Source organism: Abrus precatorius, unplaced genomic scaffold, assembly GCF_003935025.1.
Source record: "Abrus precatorius isolate BTA unplaced genomic scaffold, Abrus_2018 Scaffold7, whole genome shotgun sequence".
Lineage (NCBI taxonomy): Eukaryota > Viridiplantae > Streptophyta > Magnoliopsida > Fabales > Fabaceae > Abrus > Abrus precatorius.
Genome location: NW_020874417.1, coordinates 32,347,404 through 32,371,755, shown reverse-complemented (window position 1 = coordinate 32,371,755; position 24,352 = coordinate 32,347,404). Strand labels below are relative to the sequence as shown.

The window sequence follows — 24,352 nt, the reverse complement described above, 5'->3', positions numbered from 1 at the left end:
CATAATCTTACACATCAGGCTCAAAACGAGTCTTCAGAATTCCGCGTTGAAAGCTCGTATCATATACTTCTGACACTGGTCAATCTCATATTTCTTAAGTGCTGATTGATCCAATCCACAAAAAATTGGGGGAAAAATCCAAACAGTCAAATGCATTGTATAAGATATACCTCCGTTTGTGGGTGTGGTTTGTCCTTGTCAACGTGTTTTTATATTATATAGCATGAAAAATGAAGAGAAAAGGATAAAGAACAATGAGAATGGCAAGGGAAACACCACCGTATTTTTATTTGCTAACATTGTGTACTTTTTAGTTTATGTCGTTGTAGCTTTATGAAGTGATACTCAAGTATATGAAAACCCAAATGTCACTTTCAATGGCTCAATAAAGTTGACGCGCACTATTATTATTATTATTATTTTCTAGAAATGATAATTATCCAATAAATATGTATAATGTAAATATATATTAAAAAAGGATGAGTAGAGAAAATAATGAAAAAAAGAGACTAGTGCTACCCCATTAATCATTAGCGAGAAAAAGGTTACACATTATAGATCAATGTAAGACCTGTGAACATTGTTGTAGCTTTATTCAAGATCAGGACCAATCTTTGCCTCCAATTTAAGATATACTTTTTTTAAAAAAAATTACAAAATTGCATTTAATATCAAGAGTAAAAGTAGGGCAGATCATTCATCAAAGATCTATGGCTGAACTTATATCAAGCCTGGATTAAGTTAGGCTTATTAAGTTATAAGTTTTAAGCTCTTTTTAAAGTTTTTAATTATATAAAAAAACTAAAGTTTCAGGTCATTATAAAAGACTTTTACAATTAATATACTAACCTATTTAAATAAGCATAAATAATGATATAATATATTTTGAACCAAAAAAATAACATTATTTTAAATTCTATTTATAAGAAATAACTACACTAATTTGAATAGGACAAGGTAAGAGTTGTATGGCTAGCACTATTGGTGCAATTCACGTGTTTATTTATTTTTGGTCTTCAATACACGTGGTTCGAGTTCACTGCTCATAATCACGTAAAAAGAGAGAGAACCAATTGTTCCCAAGAAGGCCTTACAGATGCTTGAGTCCAGATTCAAAATGGGTCATAATAATAAAACATGGATCAATCCCCAAAATTAAAGCAAACAATATTGAGAAATCCAACATCTAATGTTCCTAGCTATAAGAAATTTAATTCCCTTTAAAGTAAGGTCTTAGAATTTAAATTTTGTATAAAAACAAAAAAGAAATGTCAAGAACTTTATTCTAATATGTTCTCTTGGTTCGACTTTAAATTAATTTGAACTCAATGTTACTATTGAAAATCTCTTAAACCCAAAAAATACATTTTCAATGGCCATGTCAAAACGTCTAAAATGGTGTAAGCACTTGGATGATGAGGGGATAAAGGTAGCTTGTTGAAGTAAAAAAGGTTCAATTTATTGTTGCATGAATTGTTGTCATAAATCCTCTACAGTGACATTTTCAATGCAGAGAGCCATCATGAATATTTAATTTATTAATAAAAATAGTATAAAGTGATGTTTAAAAATCATCACTCTCATGGTAAATTTCCCTTGAGAGGATCCTTGCATTGCTGTCGAATAGCTTCATAATGGGGAGCCCTAGAAAAGGGGCAAGTTCGGGGGAAAACGCACAAGCATCCATTGTCTCTCATATGTTGCCAAATGAGTCCATCCAATTTCCTCAAGCAAAGAGAGCTTTAGTTCATATAGTTTCTTCTTGGCAGGCTCGGAATCATCTTGAATGATCTCAGTCAGTACCTTAATCCAGGGGAGCACACAAGATTAATATAAAAATTTACTCGAAAGATGTGGAAATCAAATAAAATCCTTCAAAATGCATTTTCGTTATGAAGGATCAATCTGTTTTTAATTATGAAATACATTTTCATTTAAATTGGATATTAACAATTTCTTATGGAATGACCATATTTTGTAACCATTCACTCTGTAGGTCTCATGAGTGAATTTTTTGGGTTCTCAAGTGTTAGTAGCAAAATGTGCCCTTTCTTTTCCCATTGAACGCTTGAGTGGTTGATGTTCCCGAATGATTCAATTCATACACGTGCTGTCAAGTGCACGCCCAAGCAGTGGGGCTCCCCTGCACTGTTAATTTTGATTTTGACTTATAAATGGGAAAGGGAAGGATAAATGGAGGAGGAGGAAAGGAGAAGAGAACTATATCTACAGAGTGAAAGAAGGACAACGATGGGATTTATGTTTGGCTTTTCTGGTATTTCTCTGCCATGTCTGGCTAATTTCTCTTATGGTTCTGATGTAGTTGATCTTTTACGCTTTTTTTCTAAGTTTCTTTTTCCTTAGTTTGTATGTTTGTCTCGTTGCTTAATTGATTTATGTTCTTGATTGTTGTGATAAACTCATAGTCTTGGCTAAATCTAGGAACAGAGGTAGCTAGTTCTATGGTTGCTTAAGGAATTCCTTGGCCTGTTTAGGGCCTTTTTTCTTTGGAATTAGACTAAAGGTATTGGTTAATTCTAAGGAGCTAAACAGGGATAATGACCAAAGAACTAGATATTAGTTAATTTTGTGAATTTTACCTATCAAACTTGGAAATAGGATTTAGGTCGAGTTGAAAGTCAATTATCCATAAGGAGAATGAAGTCATATCAAGACGTCAACACTTCATCTACTGAATTTTAAGAAACGCTTCTGATCCTTTGTTTTTTCGTACGGTTTTATTTTACTTCTCTTTCAATCTCATTTACTCGTTAATTGTTGTTTGGAGCTCCATTTAATCCTAATTCTGTAGTCTAAATAGTATTAACTATAGCGAATTGGTACTCTTACTTTCTATTACTTTTGTGATTTAGTACACTGCCAGTTGAGCAACACACAACATGGTTGTTACAATCCGCTTATGTTTTTTTTGGGTAGGGTCAGGGGCATTGGAATCTTGAAAGAAAGAGTTGGGAATACTAAAGTACGTCACAGTATGTGTTTGGAGTTTGAGACAACTTGAGTTACTCAGCATGAGCATTTTTGGGGTTAGGTGGGGTGAATAGTGGCTAGAGAATACTACATGTGAAGGAGGAGAAAGGAAACTAATGATTCTGTTAGATTAGAAATTAAAAGATGGAATAGTGAGAGGGGGAGTTGCTTAAGTTAATTTTTTACATAAGCAACTTGCTTATGTCAATTTACTATTAGAGATTGACGAGTTGTCATTTTAAATAAGTAACCGTTCCTTATTTAAACAACTGTTGCTTAAGCTAAGAATTAAGAAAAAGTGAGACTTTTAGTATCAGTTTTTAAAATAAAAAATTTCAGAATTGATAAAAGTTGAGTTAGAGCAAAAAGTTGCTTAAATAAAAAGAAGTGATACGTTGTTATTGGACCTACTTAAAAATTAATAAAATATAATTTAATTAATTTTTTAGTGTTTCACGAATGGAGATGCTCTAATACAAGACTAAGCAAAAATGGAAAAATACCTTCAATGCTGTCCCAAGCCTTTGACTACGCCTCTCATTTGTCACCAAGAGGGTTCCATATTTTGTGCACTTAACATCAACCCATTTCTTTAGTTCATTGAAGTTCTCTTCGAACAAGTCTGGATAAATGCCATCAGATTGATCATCATTTTTCTCCATATCTTGTGTTGCACCTTTTGTTTCAGCAGAAGCCAAGGACTTATCTACCTCCTTTGACAGTATACAAGTAAGCCAATAAAAAATAATTAAATGCTATTACTATTATAATGAAAATCCGAGTTATTCTAACGCAGCAACACCATTAACCAAATAACACTTACAAATGCTATGGAACAAAAACAGGCAAAATAATGAAAATTGTAGTTTTACACGATCTAACATAAGTTTATGGTTTGAGCTAGAGAGAGAGAAAAAAATATATGCTCTCTACATACAAGGATATTTCCAAATTTTGGGGTTTGCTAATAACTATATTTTATATGATTAAAAATTGACTTTATTAGGATGGAGAACTAATTCAATTCTAAAAGCTAACTCAAGAGGAGAGGATTACTAGGTCTTTGACCATATATCTAGCCGGTATGGGATCCTAACACTCCCTTTTTGCCTAGAATTAGACATTAAGAGCACTAAGTTTGTGGGGTTTAATGCCATGTTAAAGTTGGGAAAGGACTAGGCTTAACTCAACTTCAAAAGCTAGTTCAAATGCGGAGGATTGGTTAAGTCATTATAAGGATTGTTTTGGCTATATAACTAGCAGATGAGGGATTTTGAACAGATTTAAACAGGTAATAGTTAAAAACAAGTTTTCAAATGGCAAATGGAGCAGGTCGAACGCATTTTTAATGGATAGATCAAGTTCCTTGTAAATTTGTCATCATGTTCTCCAATCAAATAATGACATGGCAATGTTCTTTCTAAATTAGATAACCTGCATTTAATGTGTAGCAGATTTTTAAATGAACATTTACGTGTAATTATTTAACTGGAAAACTCAATGATAAGGATATCAGGAACTTGATCGAAGTCTTGCCCTTTTTAATATCATTTGCATGGTATTTCCCTCTGTTTTGAATGTATGGATATAATTGTTGATAATGTACAGTCATTGATTTTAAAATCATAAAAGCTCTAACCTTTAAAAACTCAATTTCTGCCAGTGCAAGCCCCTTTTGGTATAGTGCCTCTGCCAACTGATCACGGGTTGATTCCATCTTTTTCTTGTTTTTCTACAGTGAGATTAAAATATCATTAATTGTCAAACAAATTGCAAACTGAAAATTCATCGTGTAACTGGTAATACAAAAATTCAATTTGCAGACGTTTGTTTAATTGTTTACACTATCATGTCATCATTTTAAGACTAACCATTACAAAACTGACTGCTATAATTATATAAATTCAAGTAACAAAATCACAGTTAATCATGTAAGATTGCAAAATCTTCTGGATGAATTACACTCGCATGTCATGCCAATTTCATTTTATTATCTTAAATTTTGTATAAATAGAGAACTAATTCTGGAGTGGGTGACAGGAATATCTAAAAGCATGGGGAACATGGATAAGCACCTCAGCTTCCTCATCTTCTGGATCATTTTTTAGTGCAAAAAATTTTGCTAACTCTTCTCTATCAATACTGTCAATCACCTCATTTGCAGCATCAATTACCTGCAAAGTAAATTCATAATTGCCATAGAATCAACCTTTTTATATCATTGGTTTGAAAGTTCTCAGTTCTCACTAGCTCAGACTCACAAAATTGACAGAATTTAAAAATTATTTGGTGTTTTATTTTCTAACGTGATAATATCAAAATTCAACAGTAAGTAAGATGGTAACATTTTTCATTTTATTTTGATGTATATGCTTTCAAAAAATAAATGTCAACAATTAAACTAGATATTGTTAGGAAATACGAAGTTAGTTAAGATAGTTAGGATATTAGTTAGTTAGGGGGTTAGTAGTCAAATAAATAGGAGGATGTAAGGGTCAGTCTTGCATCATTTGAGATTTGTGCTTTTGCTCTCTGTGAAAGAGAAATCCTTTGTGAAGGGAAACTCTTGGAGGAGAGTTCTCTCTCCTTTGTTCTATTGGTTTGCAATTGATCAAGAAATAGAACTTTTTTTTTTCCTCTAGTTTCTAATTTGGGTTTCCTAATAAATACTAAGGAATGTCGATTGGTAAATTTTGAATTTTCCAAAAAAAGGAAAAAAGAGAGGACATTTAACGGTGTAAGAGTCACCAAATCCAACCAGATACACCAGTAGATGACTCTAATAGGAAAAACTTTTCATGAAATCCAAAGTTGGATTGAAAGTTCACATCACGTGGATAACGCTCCTAAATTTTAATATTCATCAGATATTAGTTTATACTTTTCTAATATTCCAAGAAATTACACATAATATATAATAAATTGCATGATTTCAAAAGTTATAATGATAAAATATGGGGGTTAAGAGGGGAAAGGGGGAAATAATATTAAACATTTAACTTCAACAATGCGTACCTCTTCAGCATGATGGAATTTATCTTTGATATTGCTCCTAGAAACTAAACATTCCAAAATCTTTGCAAGCAACGGAGTGTGTTTTGGATATTCAGACTGCAAACAAACATAAATTTTTCAATTTTTTATTTTTAATCTATGATGTAGAGAATAAGCAGGTGAACCCAGTTTTGAATAACAGTAAACCAAAAACAATGTATAAAATAATCTAGCAACAGAAAGCCAAAATCAATAGAATTTTAAGAGTAAGGAAACAAATGAATGTAGTCAACCACCAAAATTATATGTTCAAATAAAGTTATCTACTGACTTTAAGCGAGGCAGACAACTTCTTCCATTCCAAGCACTCTTCATCGTTTTCTTGTTTTAGGCTTCCAAGCACTTTTATTTTTGCATCTCGTACCTGATTGATAAGTCAATGCCATAAAAGAACCATTAGGACAGGAGATATACAATCTTCTATTTTCAACTCTAAAAGAATAACTCATTTCAAATCTTTAAAATAATTAGAAATTTGAATTAGATTACGATACACATGCTTAAGCTCCTCTCTTTTTTTTGGTAAAAATATGCTTAGGCAAAAATAAATGCAAAAGTGCATATCAGTCATGCCAAAAGCAAAACTCATAAGTGAAATACATGATTGGATAAAAAACAAGGATGCTCTTCAGCTAAATATGACTTGCATACCTCTTGTTCTAAGCGTTCAGAAACTGTCTTCTTGGAAGATAAGGAAGAATTTTTCCCCTTGTCCTCATCAATCTTTCAACAAAAGGTAATAGGAAAATATAATTAGACATTAACTTATAGATATACTTTATAACAGTTGATACATCAACAACTTGGTGCTTGTTCAAACCAGCACATATTGGAGTGTACAACTATAGAACACACAAAAAGACCTTAAGGCAAGTAAAGCATAAAGTCAAGATAACCTTGTGTGGGGGAACTATATAAGAAATTCGATAAGATACAGGATGTTTTTCTGGATTTTTATGCTCCCCTTGACCAGCAAAAGATAGTTTCCCATATGATATTGATCCCACCAATACAGATCCTTGTAGAGAGTTCTGTGGAAATACTACAAATGTTATCACATTTTACCAATAGTCCAATGGAATACCCAAATATCAAGCAAGGAGAACTAAATACCTTAGGAATCTTGTCTTTCGGTGGTGGACCAAGATAAAATCCTTCTTTTATACTATCAATAAGAAAACGTCAACACCACAGCACAAGATGACATTTAAACCTCAAGGATCTAGGCAGAACTATATAACCCAGTTACATACCCTGGAACTAATGTTGAGGACTTGAAGGAACCATTTCCCATCAGTGGACCATCTGGTTCAGAGAAAAAGCATAACCGAATGATCTCCTGGAGATAAAAAGCATATAAATGACAATTGAATAAATATATAGAAGGAATGAAATATGTGAGCTGAATTTTGATTATGTATTTAAAATTTTATATCCTTTACAAGTTTTCCAAGGAGTTATTTGTGAGATACTCATCACAATTTTAAGTGCATGCTTGGACTAGCTTACTATGGAAACAGAATCAGTATATTTTTTTGTCAACATACGAGAACTTTTGGGGGAAAATAGTCAGTATTTCCCAGAATTTAGCTATTATCATAGCATCAGTACCAATATTATACAAAATGATTGGGCAAAATTTACAGTTATCCTTATCATCTTTAATATTTTAAAATTCAGTTTTCCCTTCTATGATTTTTGGAATTACCAAGGGTACACTTTATGAGTGAAATTCTATCAATTTTGTTATCACAGAAATTCTATCACTTCTAATATGTGCCAGAGATCAGAGAACACTTTTATTTCTGTCTTCTGAATTTTTTAATGATTCATGGGCTAATTTATCAATATTGGTCTAGAATAGGAGCCAATCTGCTACACATTTGGAGAAAAAAATAAGGAACAGAATAAAGACAAACCAATCATAATAACCAGTCCATCTCCTGAATCAGATTTTATTATAATATCCTAAAACATGCTTAAATAATTTACTAATATCTCATGACAACATATTTAAATTTTCAAGTACAAATAGTATACTTTCATAATTTCATTTCATATAAAGCAAAATTCAGAAATTCCATTTGTGAAAAATATTTGCCAGCCAAATATGTCAAAGAGTTGAACGATACCAAACCATTGAGCATCAAGCAGCCCAACAGAAAAAGAAATAGGATTCAGTTGATGAAGTCCATTTAAAAACCTTACAATCATGTGATGACAAATGAGACTGAAGTCAAAGCAAAAGATACAAGGGATTACATAAAGTCGTCTTTTAGAATATGATATACTACCTTCTCTTCTAAATTTCGCTCAATGAATAACACCAGCTGCTTCATCTTTTCCAGAATTGGCAAGTTGTCATGCCTGAAACACCAAATTATCATGACTATAGGACCATGTTTGATGGACCTTTAAGTATCAATCTTTTCAAAACCTAGAAATAATCCACTCGCAATAAAAACTCCAGCTTTCTTATGCAGGTAATAATAACTAAACCAAGCTTTCAAGTCCATAAAAGAAGAATAACTATCAACAGCTAAAGAGCAAGCACCACAAGGAACAAACAAGCATAAGTGCTGGTCCAGTATATATGCTAAGAAAGAGTGGTACCTCAAATGTAGCTGTAAATTGTATTCTCCCTTGGGAAGTTTTGTAAACTTTGGATAGACATCTCCACTTGAATATACTTGCTATGATCAGAATGTATAAATATGAAAACCAATTACACGATGCTTACAATTCGCATGCCTCAGAAATGACAAACTATTCCCCCAAACTTTCATCTTTAAAAGCAAAATGGAAATTAAATATCAAGATACCTTATTTGAATCAGAAATCATATAAAATTGAGACTCAAATTTAGTATCATACATCCGATCATTTAGAAATGGTATTTGAGGTTTTATTTCAGCTCCATCTTCTAATTTGACCTTGTATCTGTAATCAGAATGCTGAGAACAGGCCATCTAAAAATATAAATGAAGCAGATAATGGAATTTATAACTACTCACGTTAATGTCAGCAATAGTATCTGCTTTCCAGAGGGGAGTTTATCGCGATCACTTGAAAGTGCACTAATCTTAGCATCTATTGGTCGATATGGGATCCTTATCTACAAGTTTAACATAAATTAGGAGAATAAATTAAACCACATTACCGTCCCAGATCACAAGCATAAAGGAATAGCACAAAAGAAGTAAAATTTTACAAAATAACCTTATTTAGAATTGCTACAGGTGCAAGTTTTTCAGATGCCAGTAATGCTTCAGCATCAATTCTGACTGGTGCTTCACTCCCATCAAGTACAATTTCCTCTTGATTGACTGTTATACCATGAAATACAACCTGTAATTTTAGATAAATTTGTAAGAATGTAACTTCAATGAAAAGAGATAGACCATATAAGATTCTCACTTAATTCTTTAAGCAGAAGTTGCTTATGAGAAAAAATCAAGCACGAAAGAAAATATAACAGCCTTTCTATTCAGAGGGTCCAATCATATGCTAGGGTTAGTTACAAAAAGTTCTGGGCAATGAAGTTGTGTCCATAAAATATGACAGTATACTAAAAAAAAAAAAAGGCATCTGCTTCCACATCTAAACACTGATACACACAGAATTTCTTCAAATATGAATTACAAAGAAACTTTCATTTGTATGCAAAGACATGCTTTAGTTTTCCACTAATTAATGTAAATCAAGTTGATCTGCATAGACTGACAAAAAAGGGGGAGAGGCAGCGGGGCAAACCCCAAGCATCATTAGGTTCATTTTTAATTAATTTAGGTATTTAATATATGTCTTTGTCCCTATTATTGTCTTCAATTATTAATCTTGATTGGAACATAACAGACTAACTTTCATTTAGTTACAATTAATTTTCAGTTGATGATGCCAATCAAACCCTGGACAGTTTGGAGAGGAATGTTTATTTCTTTAAGGGGAAACCCTTGTCCCTAGGCTTGCTTTGGGACATAGTTGTTTTTTTGACATCTTTTCTGAGTAGCTCAGCATACGGTATCCCTCAAGAATCTTCTTGTTATATGCCAATGGATTGGAAAGCTCTTTTTAAGAATGTTTTTTGAAGCTTTATCGTTTGCATCTTCTCTTGTTTATGGTGGAAACCTTCATTTTTTTGCGCTCTTTTCCTACTAGCCGAAATCTTCTTTTATCCAAAAACCAAAAAAGGCTAAAATCCCCTCCACATTTAGTGCCAGAAACAGCAATAAGCTCTTGGCAATCATTATCAAATAAACAAGACAGTTTATTAAAGGAATTGAGATACATCTTCAAAGATCACCTACTGAATGAATGAGGAACAATCATTATGTAGCTTGGCCAAGTCAAAAAAATAGGAGACTCAATTTAGTTTTAGTAAAAAAAGAGAAAAAAAAGGACCAAATATCTACAAGGGGAAATAAGTTCATCGTACAAACATGAATCCTGTTACCTCAAGATCCACGCTGGTGGTCTCAATACTCCCAATGCCACTAGACCAAAATTGAGCTATGACTAGTTCCAATGTCTGACCACCTACTACTCTAAAGGTGAAGCTTTTGGCAGCAGGCGAAGAAAAAGTTATCACATTCCTGCATTTAAAAGGTCTTTGCAGTGGGCATATCTGGACATAGTGAACATGTCAAAAAAATGTTCATACTTAACAACAACAGTTTCAAGCAGCATATTATACCTGAATTGTGTCCACAAAAAATCTTCGAGCTGTATCAAAACTTGATGCATTCATGGTTGCTTCAACCCAAGATGCACCACGTGGTACTTCTATATATTTTCTCTCTATATGGCCTAGTGAAGCAAAAAAAAAAAAAACATAATAAGCATTGGTTTTAGGACTAAATAATATAAACAAGACCATAATTGCAAAAGCAATGTGACAAATGATTTAAACATGGTAGAAACATTTTCAGTCTAAGGTAAAAGAGAAGCCCCCGGGCAAATAGCTCAAACATCATGGTTGGAATGCTTTATGTATGGATCCCAAATTCCAACCTTAAGAATGCCAATAGAAGAAAGAAGCATGGAGAATGACTCGATTGACTAAAGCACACCTGGATGAAATAACATTTTTGAAAATGAAGCTTGAGGTGGTCTGTTTGTTACAGCCACGGACTTGATTATAGTAATTGGAATTCTGAAAACAGGACCACGCCATGGTGCTTTGCAATCAGTTCCACAGACCTCATAATAATGCAGACCATCACATAAATTGGTAGGATCCACAAATATGCTGAAAGTAAAAGACAACTTATAAATCATTAATAAAACAAACAGCAAATTAGAGATTATAGTAAGACAATTTCAAGGACAACAAGAGGTTCGGATGATGAATATATTCCCCTAAAAATACCATGGGAGCCTTTTTTTTTCACAAAACAGCTATGCCTAGCATCTATCACTGTAAATGGAAAGTTCATGTTACATACTGGTAATTATGATAGCATAAAATAAACAATGCTTCATAAATATTCCCCACAAAGGAACAAGTTCATGAGCAATGCTTTTATTGCCAATAAATGGCCACACATGACATATCCCTAACCCTAACTTAATATTAAGAATATTATCTGTATTTATAACTATGCTCATTAAAAAGGTGATAGCAATAGAAGAATTCATTTTAATTAATTAATTAATTATATATATATATATATATATATATAAAATAAAACTATTGTAATTCCAAACCCTATCCTAAGATACATAACTATACATATATGAATATTATCATTAAGTTATATCAATATCCACCTATTCTCAAGTTTGCTTATCTTAATTTACTTAGGTTACTTTGATACAGTGATCAGACTTTAATTGGTCCATCTAGAGTAGCTTCCCACACTCCAAAATTTCTAATCAATCATGGGATTTTGACTTTAGAGGTCTAAGCATGATTCCTAAAAGTAATTAATGGAGCTAAACTATAAATATGTTAATATACTTTTATTCCTATATCAGAAATTTTCAATAAATATATTATTTTCATTAGACTCAAATGATTTGAGGGTGTCACAAAATACACTAGAATGAAAGGATAAAGGACAACTGACTAACTTGAAGGTGCGGCCATTATGAGTGAGCAATAGATACTCTGGGGCTTTCACAACTGTCTTATCTGAAGAGTGTAACGCAATACACTCCTCAAACACAGCCAATTCTTCAAGCTTGCTGGCATCTTCATGAAATTTTGGATCAACTTGCACTGTCCACTGTCAATAAGTACTACAAATTATAAAGAAAATTACCAATTGAGAGAACAAAGGAATTGCACTATAAATTACTGTAATGTTAATTGAGACAATGATTCATATATACATATATTTGATAAAATATATGTAAGTAGAAATTGAATGCAATTTCTAGTACTTGTTACCAGCATAAGAGAAATCAAGAGGATACCAGTTTCATTTCATTATATAAATAAATACCAAACAAAATTTCAGCAAACACTACTTTTGTCCCTTTATTGTACCCTAGAAAGCAAGGTAAATTAATTCTGCTTGTCAAATCAGCAAATTCATATCATTTTGTCCAAGCATGAAAATTAGATATAAATATCAGTCATCAGTTATTTGTTTTCTTTCCCACAATCCTGTCTTTAACCCATTTTATAAAGACTCAAGATATGCTCTAATCATCAATGCACAATTAATTCAAGAATGATCTCACCTCAGTAGGCTGTTGGCAAGCGTTAGCCTCCCTCAAGTAGATACCTCGTGAAGAAGGATCTGCCATCGGCAATCGTACAAAGGAACATATAAATTAGACATTTAAAATGAAAGGGTTGAAAGGAGACATTGACTGCAGTTCTATACTTTAACACATGCTCTTACTTAAGCATGACAAAAAAATTATAAGGAATGTCAGCAACCCATTTTTCCCCAAATAATTTATCTAATATCTAAACATAATATGCTTCACCATTTTGTACATGCATGAGTAATCGAATAAGGGAAAGCCAAAAGATGCCAGTTGGATGCTTCTTGTTTCTCAAAAAGGGAAGGAAAACTGTCCAGGAAAATGTAAACTCACTTGCTTTTCCAGATTGCCTGATGCATATTTGATACCAAACATTTGGAACATTTTGAGACTGTTGTATATAGTCATAACTCCTGTCATTGAGTATTTGATTCTAGTCAATAACAAATCTTATATAGTTACCATTTACTAAAAGTTCCATGAAAACAAAGACGGGTAAAAACATCGAACTTGTCAACTTGCATAAGCCCTTGCCCAGAGGATAATTTATCCTCAGGTGAATCACCTATGGGTATACATGTATTCTCAAGGGCCTTCCTCACACTATATGGACTCACAGTAATTCCCTCAGCCTGCGTATTAAATCAGAAAATTATAGGCATGTATACACAGTAAAACCAACTAAATCATACAGTCTAAATAAGAATCACATCCTAGAACCTTCATTGCACTTATGAGCAATGCAATTCCCCCACAAGCTGAGGGAGATGCCATTGATGTCCCATTCATGAGCATTCTCCGTTGAAGAGTCCATGTGGGAACAGGAGCAACAGCACCACCAGGAGCACTTACACAGACACCAAGATCTCCATCAGCTGTTGGTCCTCGGCTAGACCTATAAATCATTTCTATAAATCATGCAATGATAATGATGCAAAAAAGATAAAAAGGTATAGAAAGCCATTTAGTTAAAGTTTCCACATGGAACAAAATATACCAAGTGTATTCAAGCCCCTCAGAAGGAGGTTCAACAACACAATGAGCGCCAGCTGCCATGGCAGGAGAAACATAAGCGCCAACTCCTATAATATTTGAAGATGTACCACCAGGTGCACCAACAGTGCTCAATGCTGGCCCATTATTACCAGCACTGCTCACAAATATCAAATGATGCTTGCTTACTGCCTAAATATAAATAACCCAGGACATCAATAGCTTAGAGATTTGGGAACAACAAAGGAAAGATATAAGTCCAGTTAAAATGGAAGTCTTAGAAGATACTTCATTCACAAGGTCCACAAACCGTCCATAGTCTGGCAGCGATGTTGGCTCACCATAACTCATGTTGATAAGATCGCATTTATGCTGAAAAAGAAATGAGACAAGGTCATCATTACAATGTGATGTTCATATCAAACATCAGAACATCCTAAAGAAAAATTAGTTATGTCAAACACAAATATTAAAGACAAATCTATTTCAATTGTTGAAATATGCAGGATAGTCATGCAATGATGAAAAAAATATTTGAACTACCTCCACAGCAGCTATCAGTGCCCTAGTCAAACCAGCTCCTGTTTCCATTGAACCTAAGCGAGAGTCCCCAATTTTACAAGATATTACTTGTGCTCCAGGTGCAACTCCATTCAACAAGGGTTCCTACAACAATACTATTATAATGTACAATGCTTTTCATAGGAATTGCACTAAATTGATAAATCATAAAATTATATCTGTACCTCTGGGTGGAATGCAGTTGCTATAGCAGCAACATGGGTGCCATGAGGGGAGCTATCTGTTACCATACTTAAGACATTCCCATCATTATAAACATTCACAACATATGTACAAGCATCTAATTTGCTGAAGACACCATACTTCCCCTCAGTCCTGAAAAATGGGCTGTAATAGTTATTGTTCAATCATTTTAAATTTTAATACCCTACACTGATTTAGAGCTAAAAAGATAATTGCTCCCATGACTAAATGCCAATAGACCACTCAATACAATAAAGATGGGGAACCACTGCAATCCTCCTGCTTAATTGTCACATGAATAATTTTCGGAAAATATTTTTCTTTTTTCTTATTTTTCTCAGCATTGTTTGTGACAGAGATGAGAATATTGAGGTGCCCAGAAACAGCACCTATTGAAAAGAAGATGATGAAAACTTGACTGAGGTGGTTTGGTCATGACAAAAAATCCAATAGAGGCATAAGAGAAGTGGATCAAATAGAAAATAGTCTGATTAAATGGGGTAGAGCAAGATCTCATAAAACATTAAGAGAAGATATGAAAAAGACATTGCCAGAAATGGTTACCGAAACAATAAAAAGATTATATTTGATGGAGCCAATGACACATTGATCAAGTTGCTGTCTAGCTTTGTTGTTAAATTTTTATTTGGTGATACTGATACATAAATCAGCAAGAAACCTTAAAAACCATACACAGACAGAGACGGGCTGTTTCAAAAATATCATAAAAAACAGCTCAAAATAATATTTAATACGTACATCACAGAAATTTTTAATTGATTCACAAGAAATAAATTATTGAAAAATAACAAAAGAACTCCATGCATCCCGTGCAAGTCCTACTCGTCATTTATTCAGCTTGAGAAACTATATGTTGTTCATTTTCCTTTAGAAACTATAAATTAATGGTAGACACAAGTCACACAACAATCATTTGTCATTTTCCTTTTAAATATGTTGTTCATCATTTGCACCATATACACCCTTTGCAATCATGCTAAGTGTTTGTTTTTTAAATACAAGAAAATAAAATTCATAAATAATTCAAGAGGAAAAGCTTTTTTATTCAATCCAAAGAGAAAAAAAACAAAGTGAACTTTGATTAATTTGTATTGTGTAACTGTAAAGGGCAAGGAGATTTAACAACAAAACTGCTGAGTGATCCATGTATGGATTTTGACATTTTTAAATTTAGTTGAATAGGACATGGGGATTCAAAAGGAATAAGTTCATTATTCCAAAAATGAGTATCTGTCAATTTTACAACACTTTGCTGCTTGGAAGAAATTAAATTAGATTTAAAATTAGAAGAAATAACATCAGCAACCAAATCCAAATGTACCTATAATTAGTTAAGGGCACAAAGTTAGCAAGCTTCCCACAATCTGGATCATCCTCGAGACTCTGTGTGTCAAGAGCAACCCTCCAGACCTCTCCATCATACCAGACAACAGCATCTATGGCAGGCCCTTTATCATCGTAACTCTAAAACATAAAACAGCATTGCCTTTTTAGTAAGATAACTAAATTGACTAAATACTGAGAAGATCAGGAGGTAAGTAAGCAGGCAAAACACAAGTAAAAAAGTTTTGGTGAGAGAGATAGAGAGAAGCAGCAGGAATTTTGTGTTTTTGCAGAGACTAAAATGCTTCCAACATTATTTATTTCACATAGTAACAAAACTTTATCAAAATATTGTCTTTGCTACCATTAATGAGCATCACCAACAGCAGCAGAGCTACTTTCCTCCTTGGCGAGGGTAACCATGGACCATCATAAATTTATGGATCTTGTAAATGATATAATATTGGTCCATGATTCATCAGAGGGATAAACTTGAAAGAACCATAGACCACCATACAAACATTATATCACAGCCAGCAGCATTAGCACTATCACAGCCATGAAACTTTCCATCCTTGCTTTATTTGATGTAGTACCAACTAACTGAACAACATCGTTGCGACCAGTGTTTCCAAACCCAATACATGACAGTATGACATAGACTCCAAATCACAATCCCTTGGATATTGTTCAATCACTGGTTGAGACGCAATGATCATATAAGTGGAAAAAAGAGGCACAGCAAGAGCACAACATAATCTCCTAATCAGCCTAAAAACACCAAAATAAAGAAACAGAAAAGAGAACACTAGTTATGTTACAGTAATACATCATTAACCACCAAAACGTTAACATTTACCCACAATATTATATTTCAAACATCAAAAATATATTGAGCAATAAAGAAATTCTGAATGACATATAAAACCAAATGGATATTGGAATAACTTATATGTTTCATGGAGTGGAAAAGGAAGCACTACATAGAACAACAAAACTCATAACAAGTTCAGCACCCACCTCAGATTGCTTCCTCAGAAGATCAAGCCTATTATGGAGATCTTCACGAACCTTTTTAAGTTTAGCACCCTCCACCTTGATGTGTTTCTAGAAAATGCATCACAGTTTGAGTTACATGGAAGAGAAGATATAATGGAATACAAAAAGCACATTATATCCAGAGAAGCATTAGTTCTGTTCACAAAATTTAAAGCATAAATATGATCTACAACTTTATCCGGTAACTAAAATTTAAAAAACAAAAATAAAAAAGAAAGATTTCATCTTTGTACTTGAGCAGCCAAAAGTAAATAATCATGCTTCTCACAATGCTAATATAAATTCATAGACTCCATTTAATCTGCTTTCTCTTTTTTATTCTCTTGGATTATTGGTATGAGGCAATTTTTCTGTTGAGTATTTGCAGATAGAAACTAGAAAAAAACGATAGCATGTGAAACAGAACAGAAAATGTACAACTGACACCAAAAGGAGACTAACTTCCATTTCTTTTCCATGAACAGTATTTGTGTTATGAATGCAAATAAAAAGGAGAGACAAGAAAGAAAACACCAAGAAAACAAGGCACATGTGTTCAAAAAAATTAACGCAACACATGCAGCAGCTTGCTTCCATAATATATGATGCCTAGTGCCAACTAAACAAAATGTTAAATTGTTATGAGTAGATGATATGTGTGAATTGAAGTAATGGCATAAATAAGAAGAATCAGGCAAATTTTACAATTAACCTTATCAAAATCAGTAAGTTGTTTTACAGCCACAGTAATCTCCTCCTGGTTTTTCTCATCCCACTTTTTCTTTCTTTCTTTCTGTCAATGACAAATTAAGGAGGAGAAAAGGGGAAATTAGATCTATTAGCCATTGATAGTGAGTCTAAAGAGCAATTGGAAAAAGTTTAATGCTACCTTCAAACGAGAAGTCAATTTTTCTGTAAATAGCTCATAAACCAGTTTATAACCTACATGCCATTTTCCAGAAGGATTTTTCCATGAAGTGTTGATAACCAAAGTTGCCCCTGTACAATTTTTGCACGAAAGTCTAAGCACAAGCAAGGGCTTAATGTGATTCACATTCTTTGACTATGAAGAAGGAGAAAGAAAAGCAATTGGAAATAAGAAAAGGTTATAGATTTTGCATACAAAGGGAGCACATAAAAATTATAATAAAAAAAAAATGAGAGAGAGAGAGAGGTTAGTAGAAAAAAGAAAGAAATGTTTCATCCTTAACAATATTAATATAAGTTTAGAAGAAGAAAATGATATTTCTCTTCATTGATTGACTTCAATTACATGAGAGAAATATGCAAAGCTAGCTAGAAGATATTCTATCTGCCTTTATTACAAACTAAATATAATGACAAAATAGAGAAAGTAAAAAGAGAATCAAATCAGATTAGATATAAATAATCTGATGAGAATAAAATTAGAACAAATTTGAATAATCTAATTCAAATTTGATAATCTTATTTACCTAAACTACCTACAATACATATTTAAAATAAAATCACACACAACTGATGACATTAAATAATCTAAAAAATAAATAAGGATTATAGGCACTACAGTTCACTAAACTACTGCCACTATTAAAAAATTATACAAAATGATGAAAAAATTAATAAAAATATTATTTATAAAATATAAGTTGAATGATTAAAATAAAGTTATTTATAACCATAAAATACCTATTAAGTTAAAAAGAAAGTTTTATCATACTACAATATAAATTTTTTTATATGATAGTAAATATTGGACTTAAAAAAAAAAAAGTGACAAATATGAAAATGTTAAGCTGAATTAGTGGTCATACAAGAAAAGACAAAATAAAAAATGATTGTATACATAAAAATATCATAGTAAAACCTATAATAAAAAAGATGACTAAAAATTGTTTAAGGTAGTTTAGTGCAAAAAAGATTACAGGAAAGTACTAATAAAGAAAATGGATAACATAACTTTTAATCTGGTAAAAAGAGGTAAAGTTTCACCTAGAAGAAGCTTAAAAAAATTCATTAAAAAATCTATTGATAAATAATATTTTTGAGAATTTAATTTTTGCCCAAACTTAGAAGTATTGTGTGATTTATATAGTTAATCTCACCTAGTAAAATAAGACTAAGTTGTTATTATACAACCACTAACATTAGAGTATTTGAAGTAGGCTTAAACTCATACTTTATAACTCCATTAAGGTTTGACTTCAGATTATCCTGCTTAGTGTTACTACTTTAATTTTATTTTAGCCATCTTCTTTACACTCAATTCAGAAATGAGAAATGGGAAAGCTCACAATTGTCACTTCATTAATCCAATCAAGAATTCAAAACGGATAATAAACAGCTTGCAGACATCACAAGCAATGAGACATGGGCAAGAGCCCTTCTAGCATCAATCCTTGATGTGAAGTGAAGGAAGAAAGCCAAAAGCTCTAGTCCCATCTCTTTCTGTTATGGAATTGGATAGTGACTCATATGAAATAGCAGGGGATTCGATAACAGCCTAAGACAACAGGGTTTACGTACAGGCGCAGCAAAGCCGTATGGATGTAACTTCCATTCCGCTAGTCTGCCCCGTAGTTCAAGCGTGAAAAAAGAAGTGCCACTAACCTAACTTCTTTCGATTTCGAGCATCAGCACCGGATTCAATAGCAATAGCAAGGGATTCTAGCAGCCTTTTGTCCTACCAGCAGCCTATTCTTTCACTTTCAAAGGCAAAGCTCGCATTTTAGGAGTGGAATTCCTAAGTAAAAAACTTTCCTAGAGAAGAAAGAGTGCTGATGATAGACATTGCATAAGTACATACCATCCGGAATCACGAAAGCATAGTGAGAGCAAACTCCATTTAAGGAAGCAAGACCTATTATGCAACTCTAAAGGTAGCTCCTTACTCTCGGGCGAGGGACTGATTTCCTTGCTTTGCTTGCATCCCTTGTTGGAACTAAAAGCAATTAATATTGGATTCGGAAGGTCTTCCACGTCTCTATGTCATCCGGTGATCCATATGCATAGTACAAGCGCTTATCTGTGGCAATCAACGAGTGAAGCCGATTAAAGACCATGGGATAAAGGCTCTAAGTCCTTTTATCTCGCTAGATGGGGCAGGTCTAATTTCCCTCTTCTAAGGTTGAGGCTTGCCCCTCTTCTCTAAGCCCGGAAATGGCGTATCGTATGCCTTTCTCTTATACTAATAGCTCTTATTCCGACAAAGGCAAAGCCCTCTTATTTCAGTCAACTCTGTCCCCTCTTTAAGGCAAGGCAGATCTTTGGACAAAGACTTAAAGAAGATTGGGAGCCGTTGGCATTCCCCTATTTGAGACATTAGGCCTTTTCGTGCAACCTCTTCTAGCAGCATATATTTATATTCCCTAAGAGCAAGAGGGGATTCGAAAAGAGTAAAAAAGGGGCGTAGCGGTAAGACAGAAGAGCCTATTATATTCCTCATTCCTACTCCTAGCTACTAGTAGGTCGCTCACTCTCTTTAGAGTAAATGGTTGACTCTAACACTCGAAATAAAAGAAGAGGAGAGATTCAAACAACCAGTAACCATCGAAGCGAGACCAGAGTCTCCAGGTCACAGTCAACGGTCGAGATACAGAAACAGAGCAACCCACTATCGAACCTATAGACAGGACAGTTGAAGCGAAAGGGGACTTTTTATAAGACTACGGGACTTGGTCAAAGACTAGGAGAGCGAGTCAAGACACTCTCTTCTTCCTCTCCTTATAAAAAGGAGAAAGGCAAAGAAATGAAGCAAGACAAACTGAAGGACAGACAGAGCCAAGCTCAATTCTTTGTTACAGGGTGCCACGCGCTGATAAAAGCACAAGAGGCACAAAGCAGCAAGGATGAGGAAAGGACAAGAACGAGAACATCGAAGCAAAATTAGAATTCTAGTAATATTCAAAAATGACCCTCCATAACATGAGAACCAGTAGGGAGTAAATCCCATAACCTAAAATAAGATACCTTTCCTTTTGGATAACAAAATCCCTTTTCTTTTGCCAATGAGGAAGGCATCTCGGAAGAAGAAGTTGGGAGGAAGAATGCAAGCAAGGGATATCCGTATCCTTTCGCGCAATATGCAGCTCTCTCTGCGCGCTTAGCTTTCTTTTTCAGTTTGCTATCGCGGCCCCTTTAAGACCAAGGGCTCTTTCCAGAGTTTACACTGTAATAAAATCCTTCCGCTGTTCTTCTCCCTGACCCATCGACCAGGAATTCTATAATTTCCTAAGCTTCGGCTTATCTTTTGGATTCTCCCCTAATTGAATATTACGATTAAGCAGCTGGGATAGGAAATTTGTGTCAGTTTAAAGTGAAAGAACGAGCCCTATGACTATTCTTGCAAAAGCCCTTTATACTTTACTTTTTCGACTTCAACATCAAAGATTTATACGTATTCATTTTAATAAACCTCCTAAAATATACTTCAAATTAGCCGAGGATTGTTTATGTGTTTGTAGATCCTCAGATAGAAATTTTTGAAATTCCATCTCTTTCTTATCAGTAAATTCTAAATCAAAGCCTTGTTCTTGTTGGTCGAATTCAAGGCGTTTCTCATTTAAAAAATCATGGAATGCTTCCAGACTTCACCTTCGCCTGCATAGAAATGAAAGGAACTTCACTGAGACCAGGTTAAGGGGAGAAGGTTTCTCATCCTCTTGTTGCCATCTCTCTTGCCGCTGTTCTCTTTGTAATTGAATTCACTGTGGGAATAACTGAAAAAAGCGTTCTTAGAGGTCTCGTATCCGCGGTTGGAGACATATCAGCTCTTAGGTTGAGTTGTTAGAGAATCGGTTTTCTTCAAGAAAGGATTGTTAAGGCTTAGCCTAGACATAAGGGAAGGAACTAAGTAAGATGCTTTGAAAGAAGTCCTTCTTTCTGACTTTCATGGGCCCAGAAGCGTACACAAGGAACTCCGAACCGGAGATCCCACCGAGTAATGTTGCTCCTCTACCATTACCCCTTTCTATTGCTAAGATTGGTTCAGAGTGACGGTAGGAAGTTACTTCATCAAAGAGTTTCCACATCAGCCCGAAACGGGTCAGAAGTGGAAACTCGTTACTCGCTTTCCAGCGAGTAGTAACAACAGGAGCTTGGATAAAATCATGTGGAATTACTTGCAAGTTGCAAATAGTACAATTTTGAAGAATATTTTACCACAATTTAGCACTAACCTGATGCCCCAGAAATACAACCATCATCATCAACCTTCACCACCTTTGAGGTATCAATATCTCCACTGCCAGTGCTGGCCAGAAAAAATGGTGTCACATTTATTGGTAAATCAGTAATACATATATATCAGATAAAAATTCAACATCAATTAGCTTGTATTTACCAATCAAGGATATCAAGAATTTTCGGTTTCCCATCTGAGGTAACTTGTAATCCAGCAGCAGCTGGGTCTACACCAGAATCTAAAAACATGCAGATCTTGTGATTAAACTCATTTATCATATGAACCAGTGCAGGAATATATATTACTTCATAACGTTAACAAATATCAGAAAGCAAGCACAATAGTATTAGTAAAAAAAAAAAGTTTTGAAAGAAGCAAAGTTAGATCAGCACCATGCCAGTAACAGAATTGCATGGTGAAAATTGCATCCATGAAAAGACAATGCTGGGGACCAAGGAAACAAGGGTTGCAAACTTAGTAATGCCTGCATATGTCATGATGTAACAAATCCCATTGTTCAGAAAAGAAAAAAATTTCTAAAGCACTTAATAGCTTATTACTCTAACTAACTGATTTTAAACCAGGCATCAGCTCAACAGGTTAAATTATTTTGAATTCATTGTAATTCTTGGTACTCACCCCATCTGTTCGCATCCATAGCCAACCATGCACTTAAAGAGGAATAAACTGTACTACTTTCTAACAACTACTTCACACTCCAACAAGTTTTTTCTTCAAAAAAAAAAAAGAAAAGAATTGAAAAATCAGAAAAACTTCCTACATTACACTTGTTCAACATAATGTCAAAACGACAGAAAGAGTTTTATTTTCTTTTCCATAGTGCAGCCTTTACAGAAAAAACTAAGTAACAACAAAAGCAACCTTTCAAACATTTTCAAACGAAAACCGATTGTTTATTTTGTGGTCCTTTCAGAAGAATTTTAACACTTACACGTTGACACCAAATAATTACAAGTTCAGATCAAGCACCAGTCCTGTCATGAAACATAACCCATCCAAACCAAATAGAAGATCACCACTTGAATTCAGAGTCCACCCAAGTCAACAAATTTGATCAATAAGCAAAGAAAACAACACACACATTTTTTATCTCCCCTTAAAACCCATTACATCAAGCACAACAACCAAATCTTCTTCAACAATCCCCATTTACCCACTACGCAAATTTGAATAGCAACACCAACCCAAGTTCAATATCAACAAAAACAAAAAAACCAAAAAGGAAGAGCTTTATGAAATGGGCACCAAAGATAGCGATGAGAGCACCGCGACCATCATAGTGTGGGTGAGAATGGAGGAAACGGTCGACACCAATCTCTGCCTTGGGCATGAGTGAAGCCAAAAAGGTGGAGTCGTTCAGCTTCAAGTTGCGGAAAGAGGCACCGTTGTTGTTGTTGTCGTCGTCATAACTGCCACCGCGAGAAGTGCAAGCCATTGTCTTGGGAACAACGTAATTGCTTCTTCTGGGAGTGTGTTTCCTTCTGGTGCTGTTTTTCTTGTTGTTAACGAGTTTTGTCTTTGTGTGATGAAGATTAACGAGAGAATGAGAAGACAATGTTGGAAATCTGAGTAAGAGTGTGTGTTGGTTATGCATAACGTGAATGGTATTTTGGTAATTTCGAGAGAAAGAGTGCCGGCGATGGCGTTATGGCGACAGAGTTTAAGGAATCATCCCATGGGTGGATAAGATGGATAGATGTGATTTTTTTTACATGTTTTTGGAAAATAACATACATTTATCCACGCTTAGATAAGTTTCTGGCACATGTAAATATTGCTTTTTTTATTTTATTTTTTGACATTTTCAAAATTGTCAACGCATGATTTTATAAAAAAAATTTAGGCTAATTTTTTTTTCTTTTTTCTTCCTTACACACTGTTTCTCTTTGTTTCATGATTCTTGGCTTTGGACCATATAGAGCACCAGAAAGAAAAACAGATTCACCTCACATAAACATATGGAAGATAAAGAAACTGTAAGTCAATAAAAAGAAGTGAATTGTAGTTGAAAGAAAAACTATACTAGAGCCAATTAATTTTTTATATTTAGATTGCAATTTATACCAGAATGGTCAAAAGCGTGATACTTTTCTTGAGGCAACAAATCAACATTTTTTCTAATGAGATCTTTTGCACCAGCTAAAACAGAAGAACGTGAAACACCATGCAGATCAGCCTTTCATTATTTTTATTTTCTCACGTGTCACCATTCCTTTCATTATCACATAACGAAAATGTTCTCAATTTATATGTATATGCATTTTATAT

The 24,352-nt window shown here is 33.9% G+C and overlaps 1 protein-coding gene across 4 annotated transcripts; it reads right to left on the bottom strand.

Moving 5' to 3' along the window:
- Positions 1-1,418: 1,418 nt before the first annotated feature.
- On the bottom strand, positions 1,419-23,788 carry LOC113871116 (tripeptidyl-peptidase 2-like). 4 transcript variants are annotated; one of them, XM_027507906.1, is made up of 34 exons: positions 23,330-23,788; positions 22,223-22,301; positions 22,059-22,132; positions 17,792-17,901; positions 17,615-17,695; positions 16,885-16,971; positions 15,863-16,005; positions 14,502-14,652; positions 14,299-14,421; positions 14,044-14,127; positions 13,760-13,947; positions 13,483-13,657; positions 13,273-13,394; positions 13,096-13,175; positions 12,733-12,791; positions 12,118-12,272; positions 11,115-11,293; positions 10,739-10,851; positions 10,499-10,669; positions 9,265-9,393; positions 9,060-9,160; positions 8,868-8,985; positions 8,659-8,738; positions 8,340-8,412; positions 7,299-7,384; positions 7,159-7,210; positions 6,942-7,076; positions 6,697-6,768; positions 6,317-6,409; positions 6,007-6,102; positions 5,067-5,165; positions 4,631-4,723; positions 3,495-3,704; positions 1,419-1,803 (listed from the first exon to the last, which is right to left on the bottom strand). In XM_027507906.1, the coding sequence occupies exons 1-34, from the start codon at positions 23,676-23,678 to the stop codon at positions 1,645-1,647; spliced, it is 4,119 nt and encodes a 1,372-aa protein (XP_027363707.1). In that variant the 5' UTR covers positions 23,679-23,788; the 3' UTR covers positions 1,419-1,644. The 4 variants fall into 4 exon arrangements, with proteins under 4 accessions (XP_027363707.1, XP_027363709.1, XP_027363710.1 ...); XM_027507907.1 differs by having other exon boundaries at positions 1,645-1,803; positions 3,495-3,647; positions 7,299-7,381; XM_027507908.1 differs by lacking the exons at positions 17,792-17,901; positions 22,223-22,301; positions 23,330-23,788 and having other exon boundaries at positions 22,059-22,123.
- Between the last annotated feature and the right edge of the window lie 564 nt (positions 23,789-24,352).

Bases quoted from the DNA above. Each gene is read 5' to 3' on its own strand.
- LOC113871116 (XM_027507906.1), bottom strand. From the start codon at position 23,678: ATGCATAACCAACACACACTCTTACTCAGATTTCCAACATTGTCTTCT. The intron at 13,658-13,759 runs GTATATTTTGTT...AATGATTTATAG, and splicing joins GAGGGGCTTGAATACACTTG to GTCTAGCCGAGGACCAACAG. The intron at 12,273-12,732 runs GTGAGATCATTC...ACTTATTGACAG, and splicing joins CTTGCCAACAGCCTACTGAG to TGGACAGTGCAAGTTGATCC.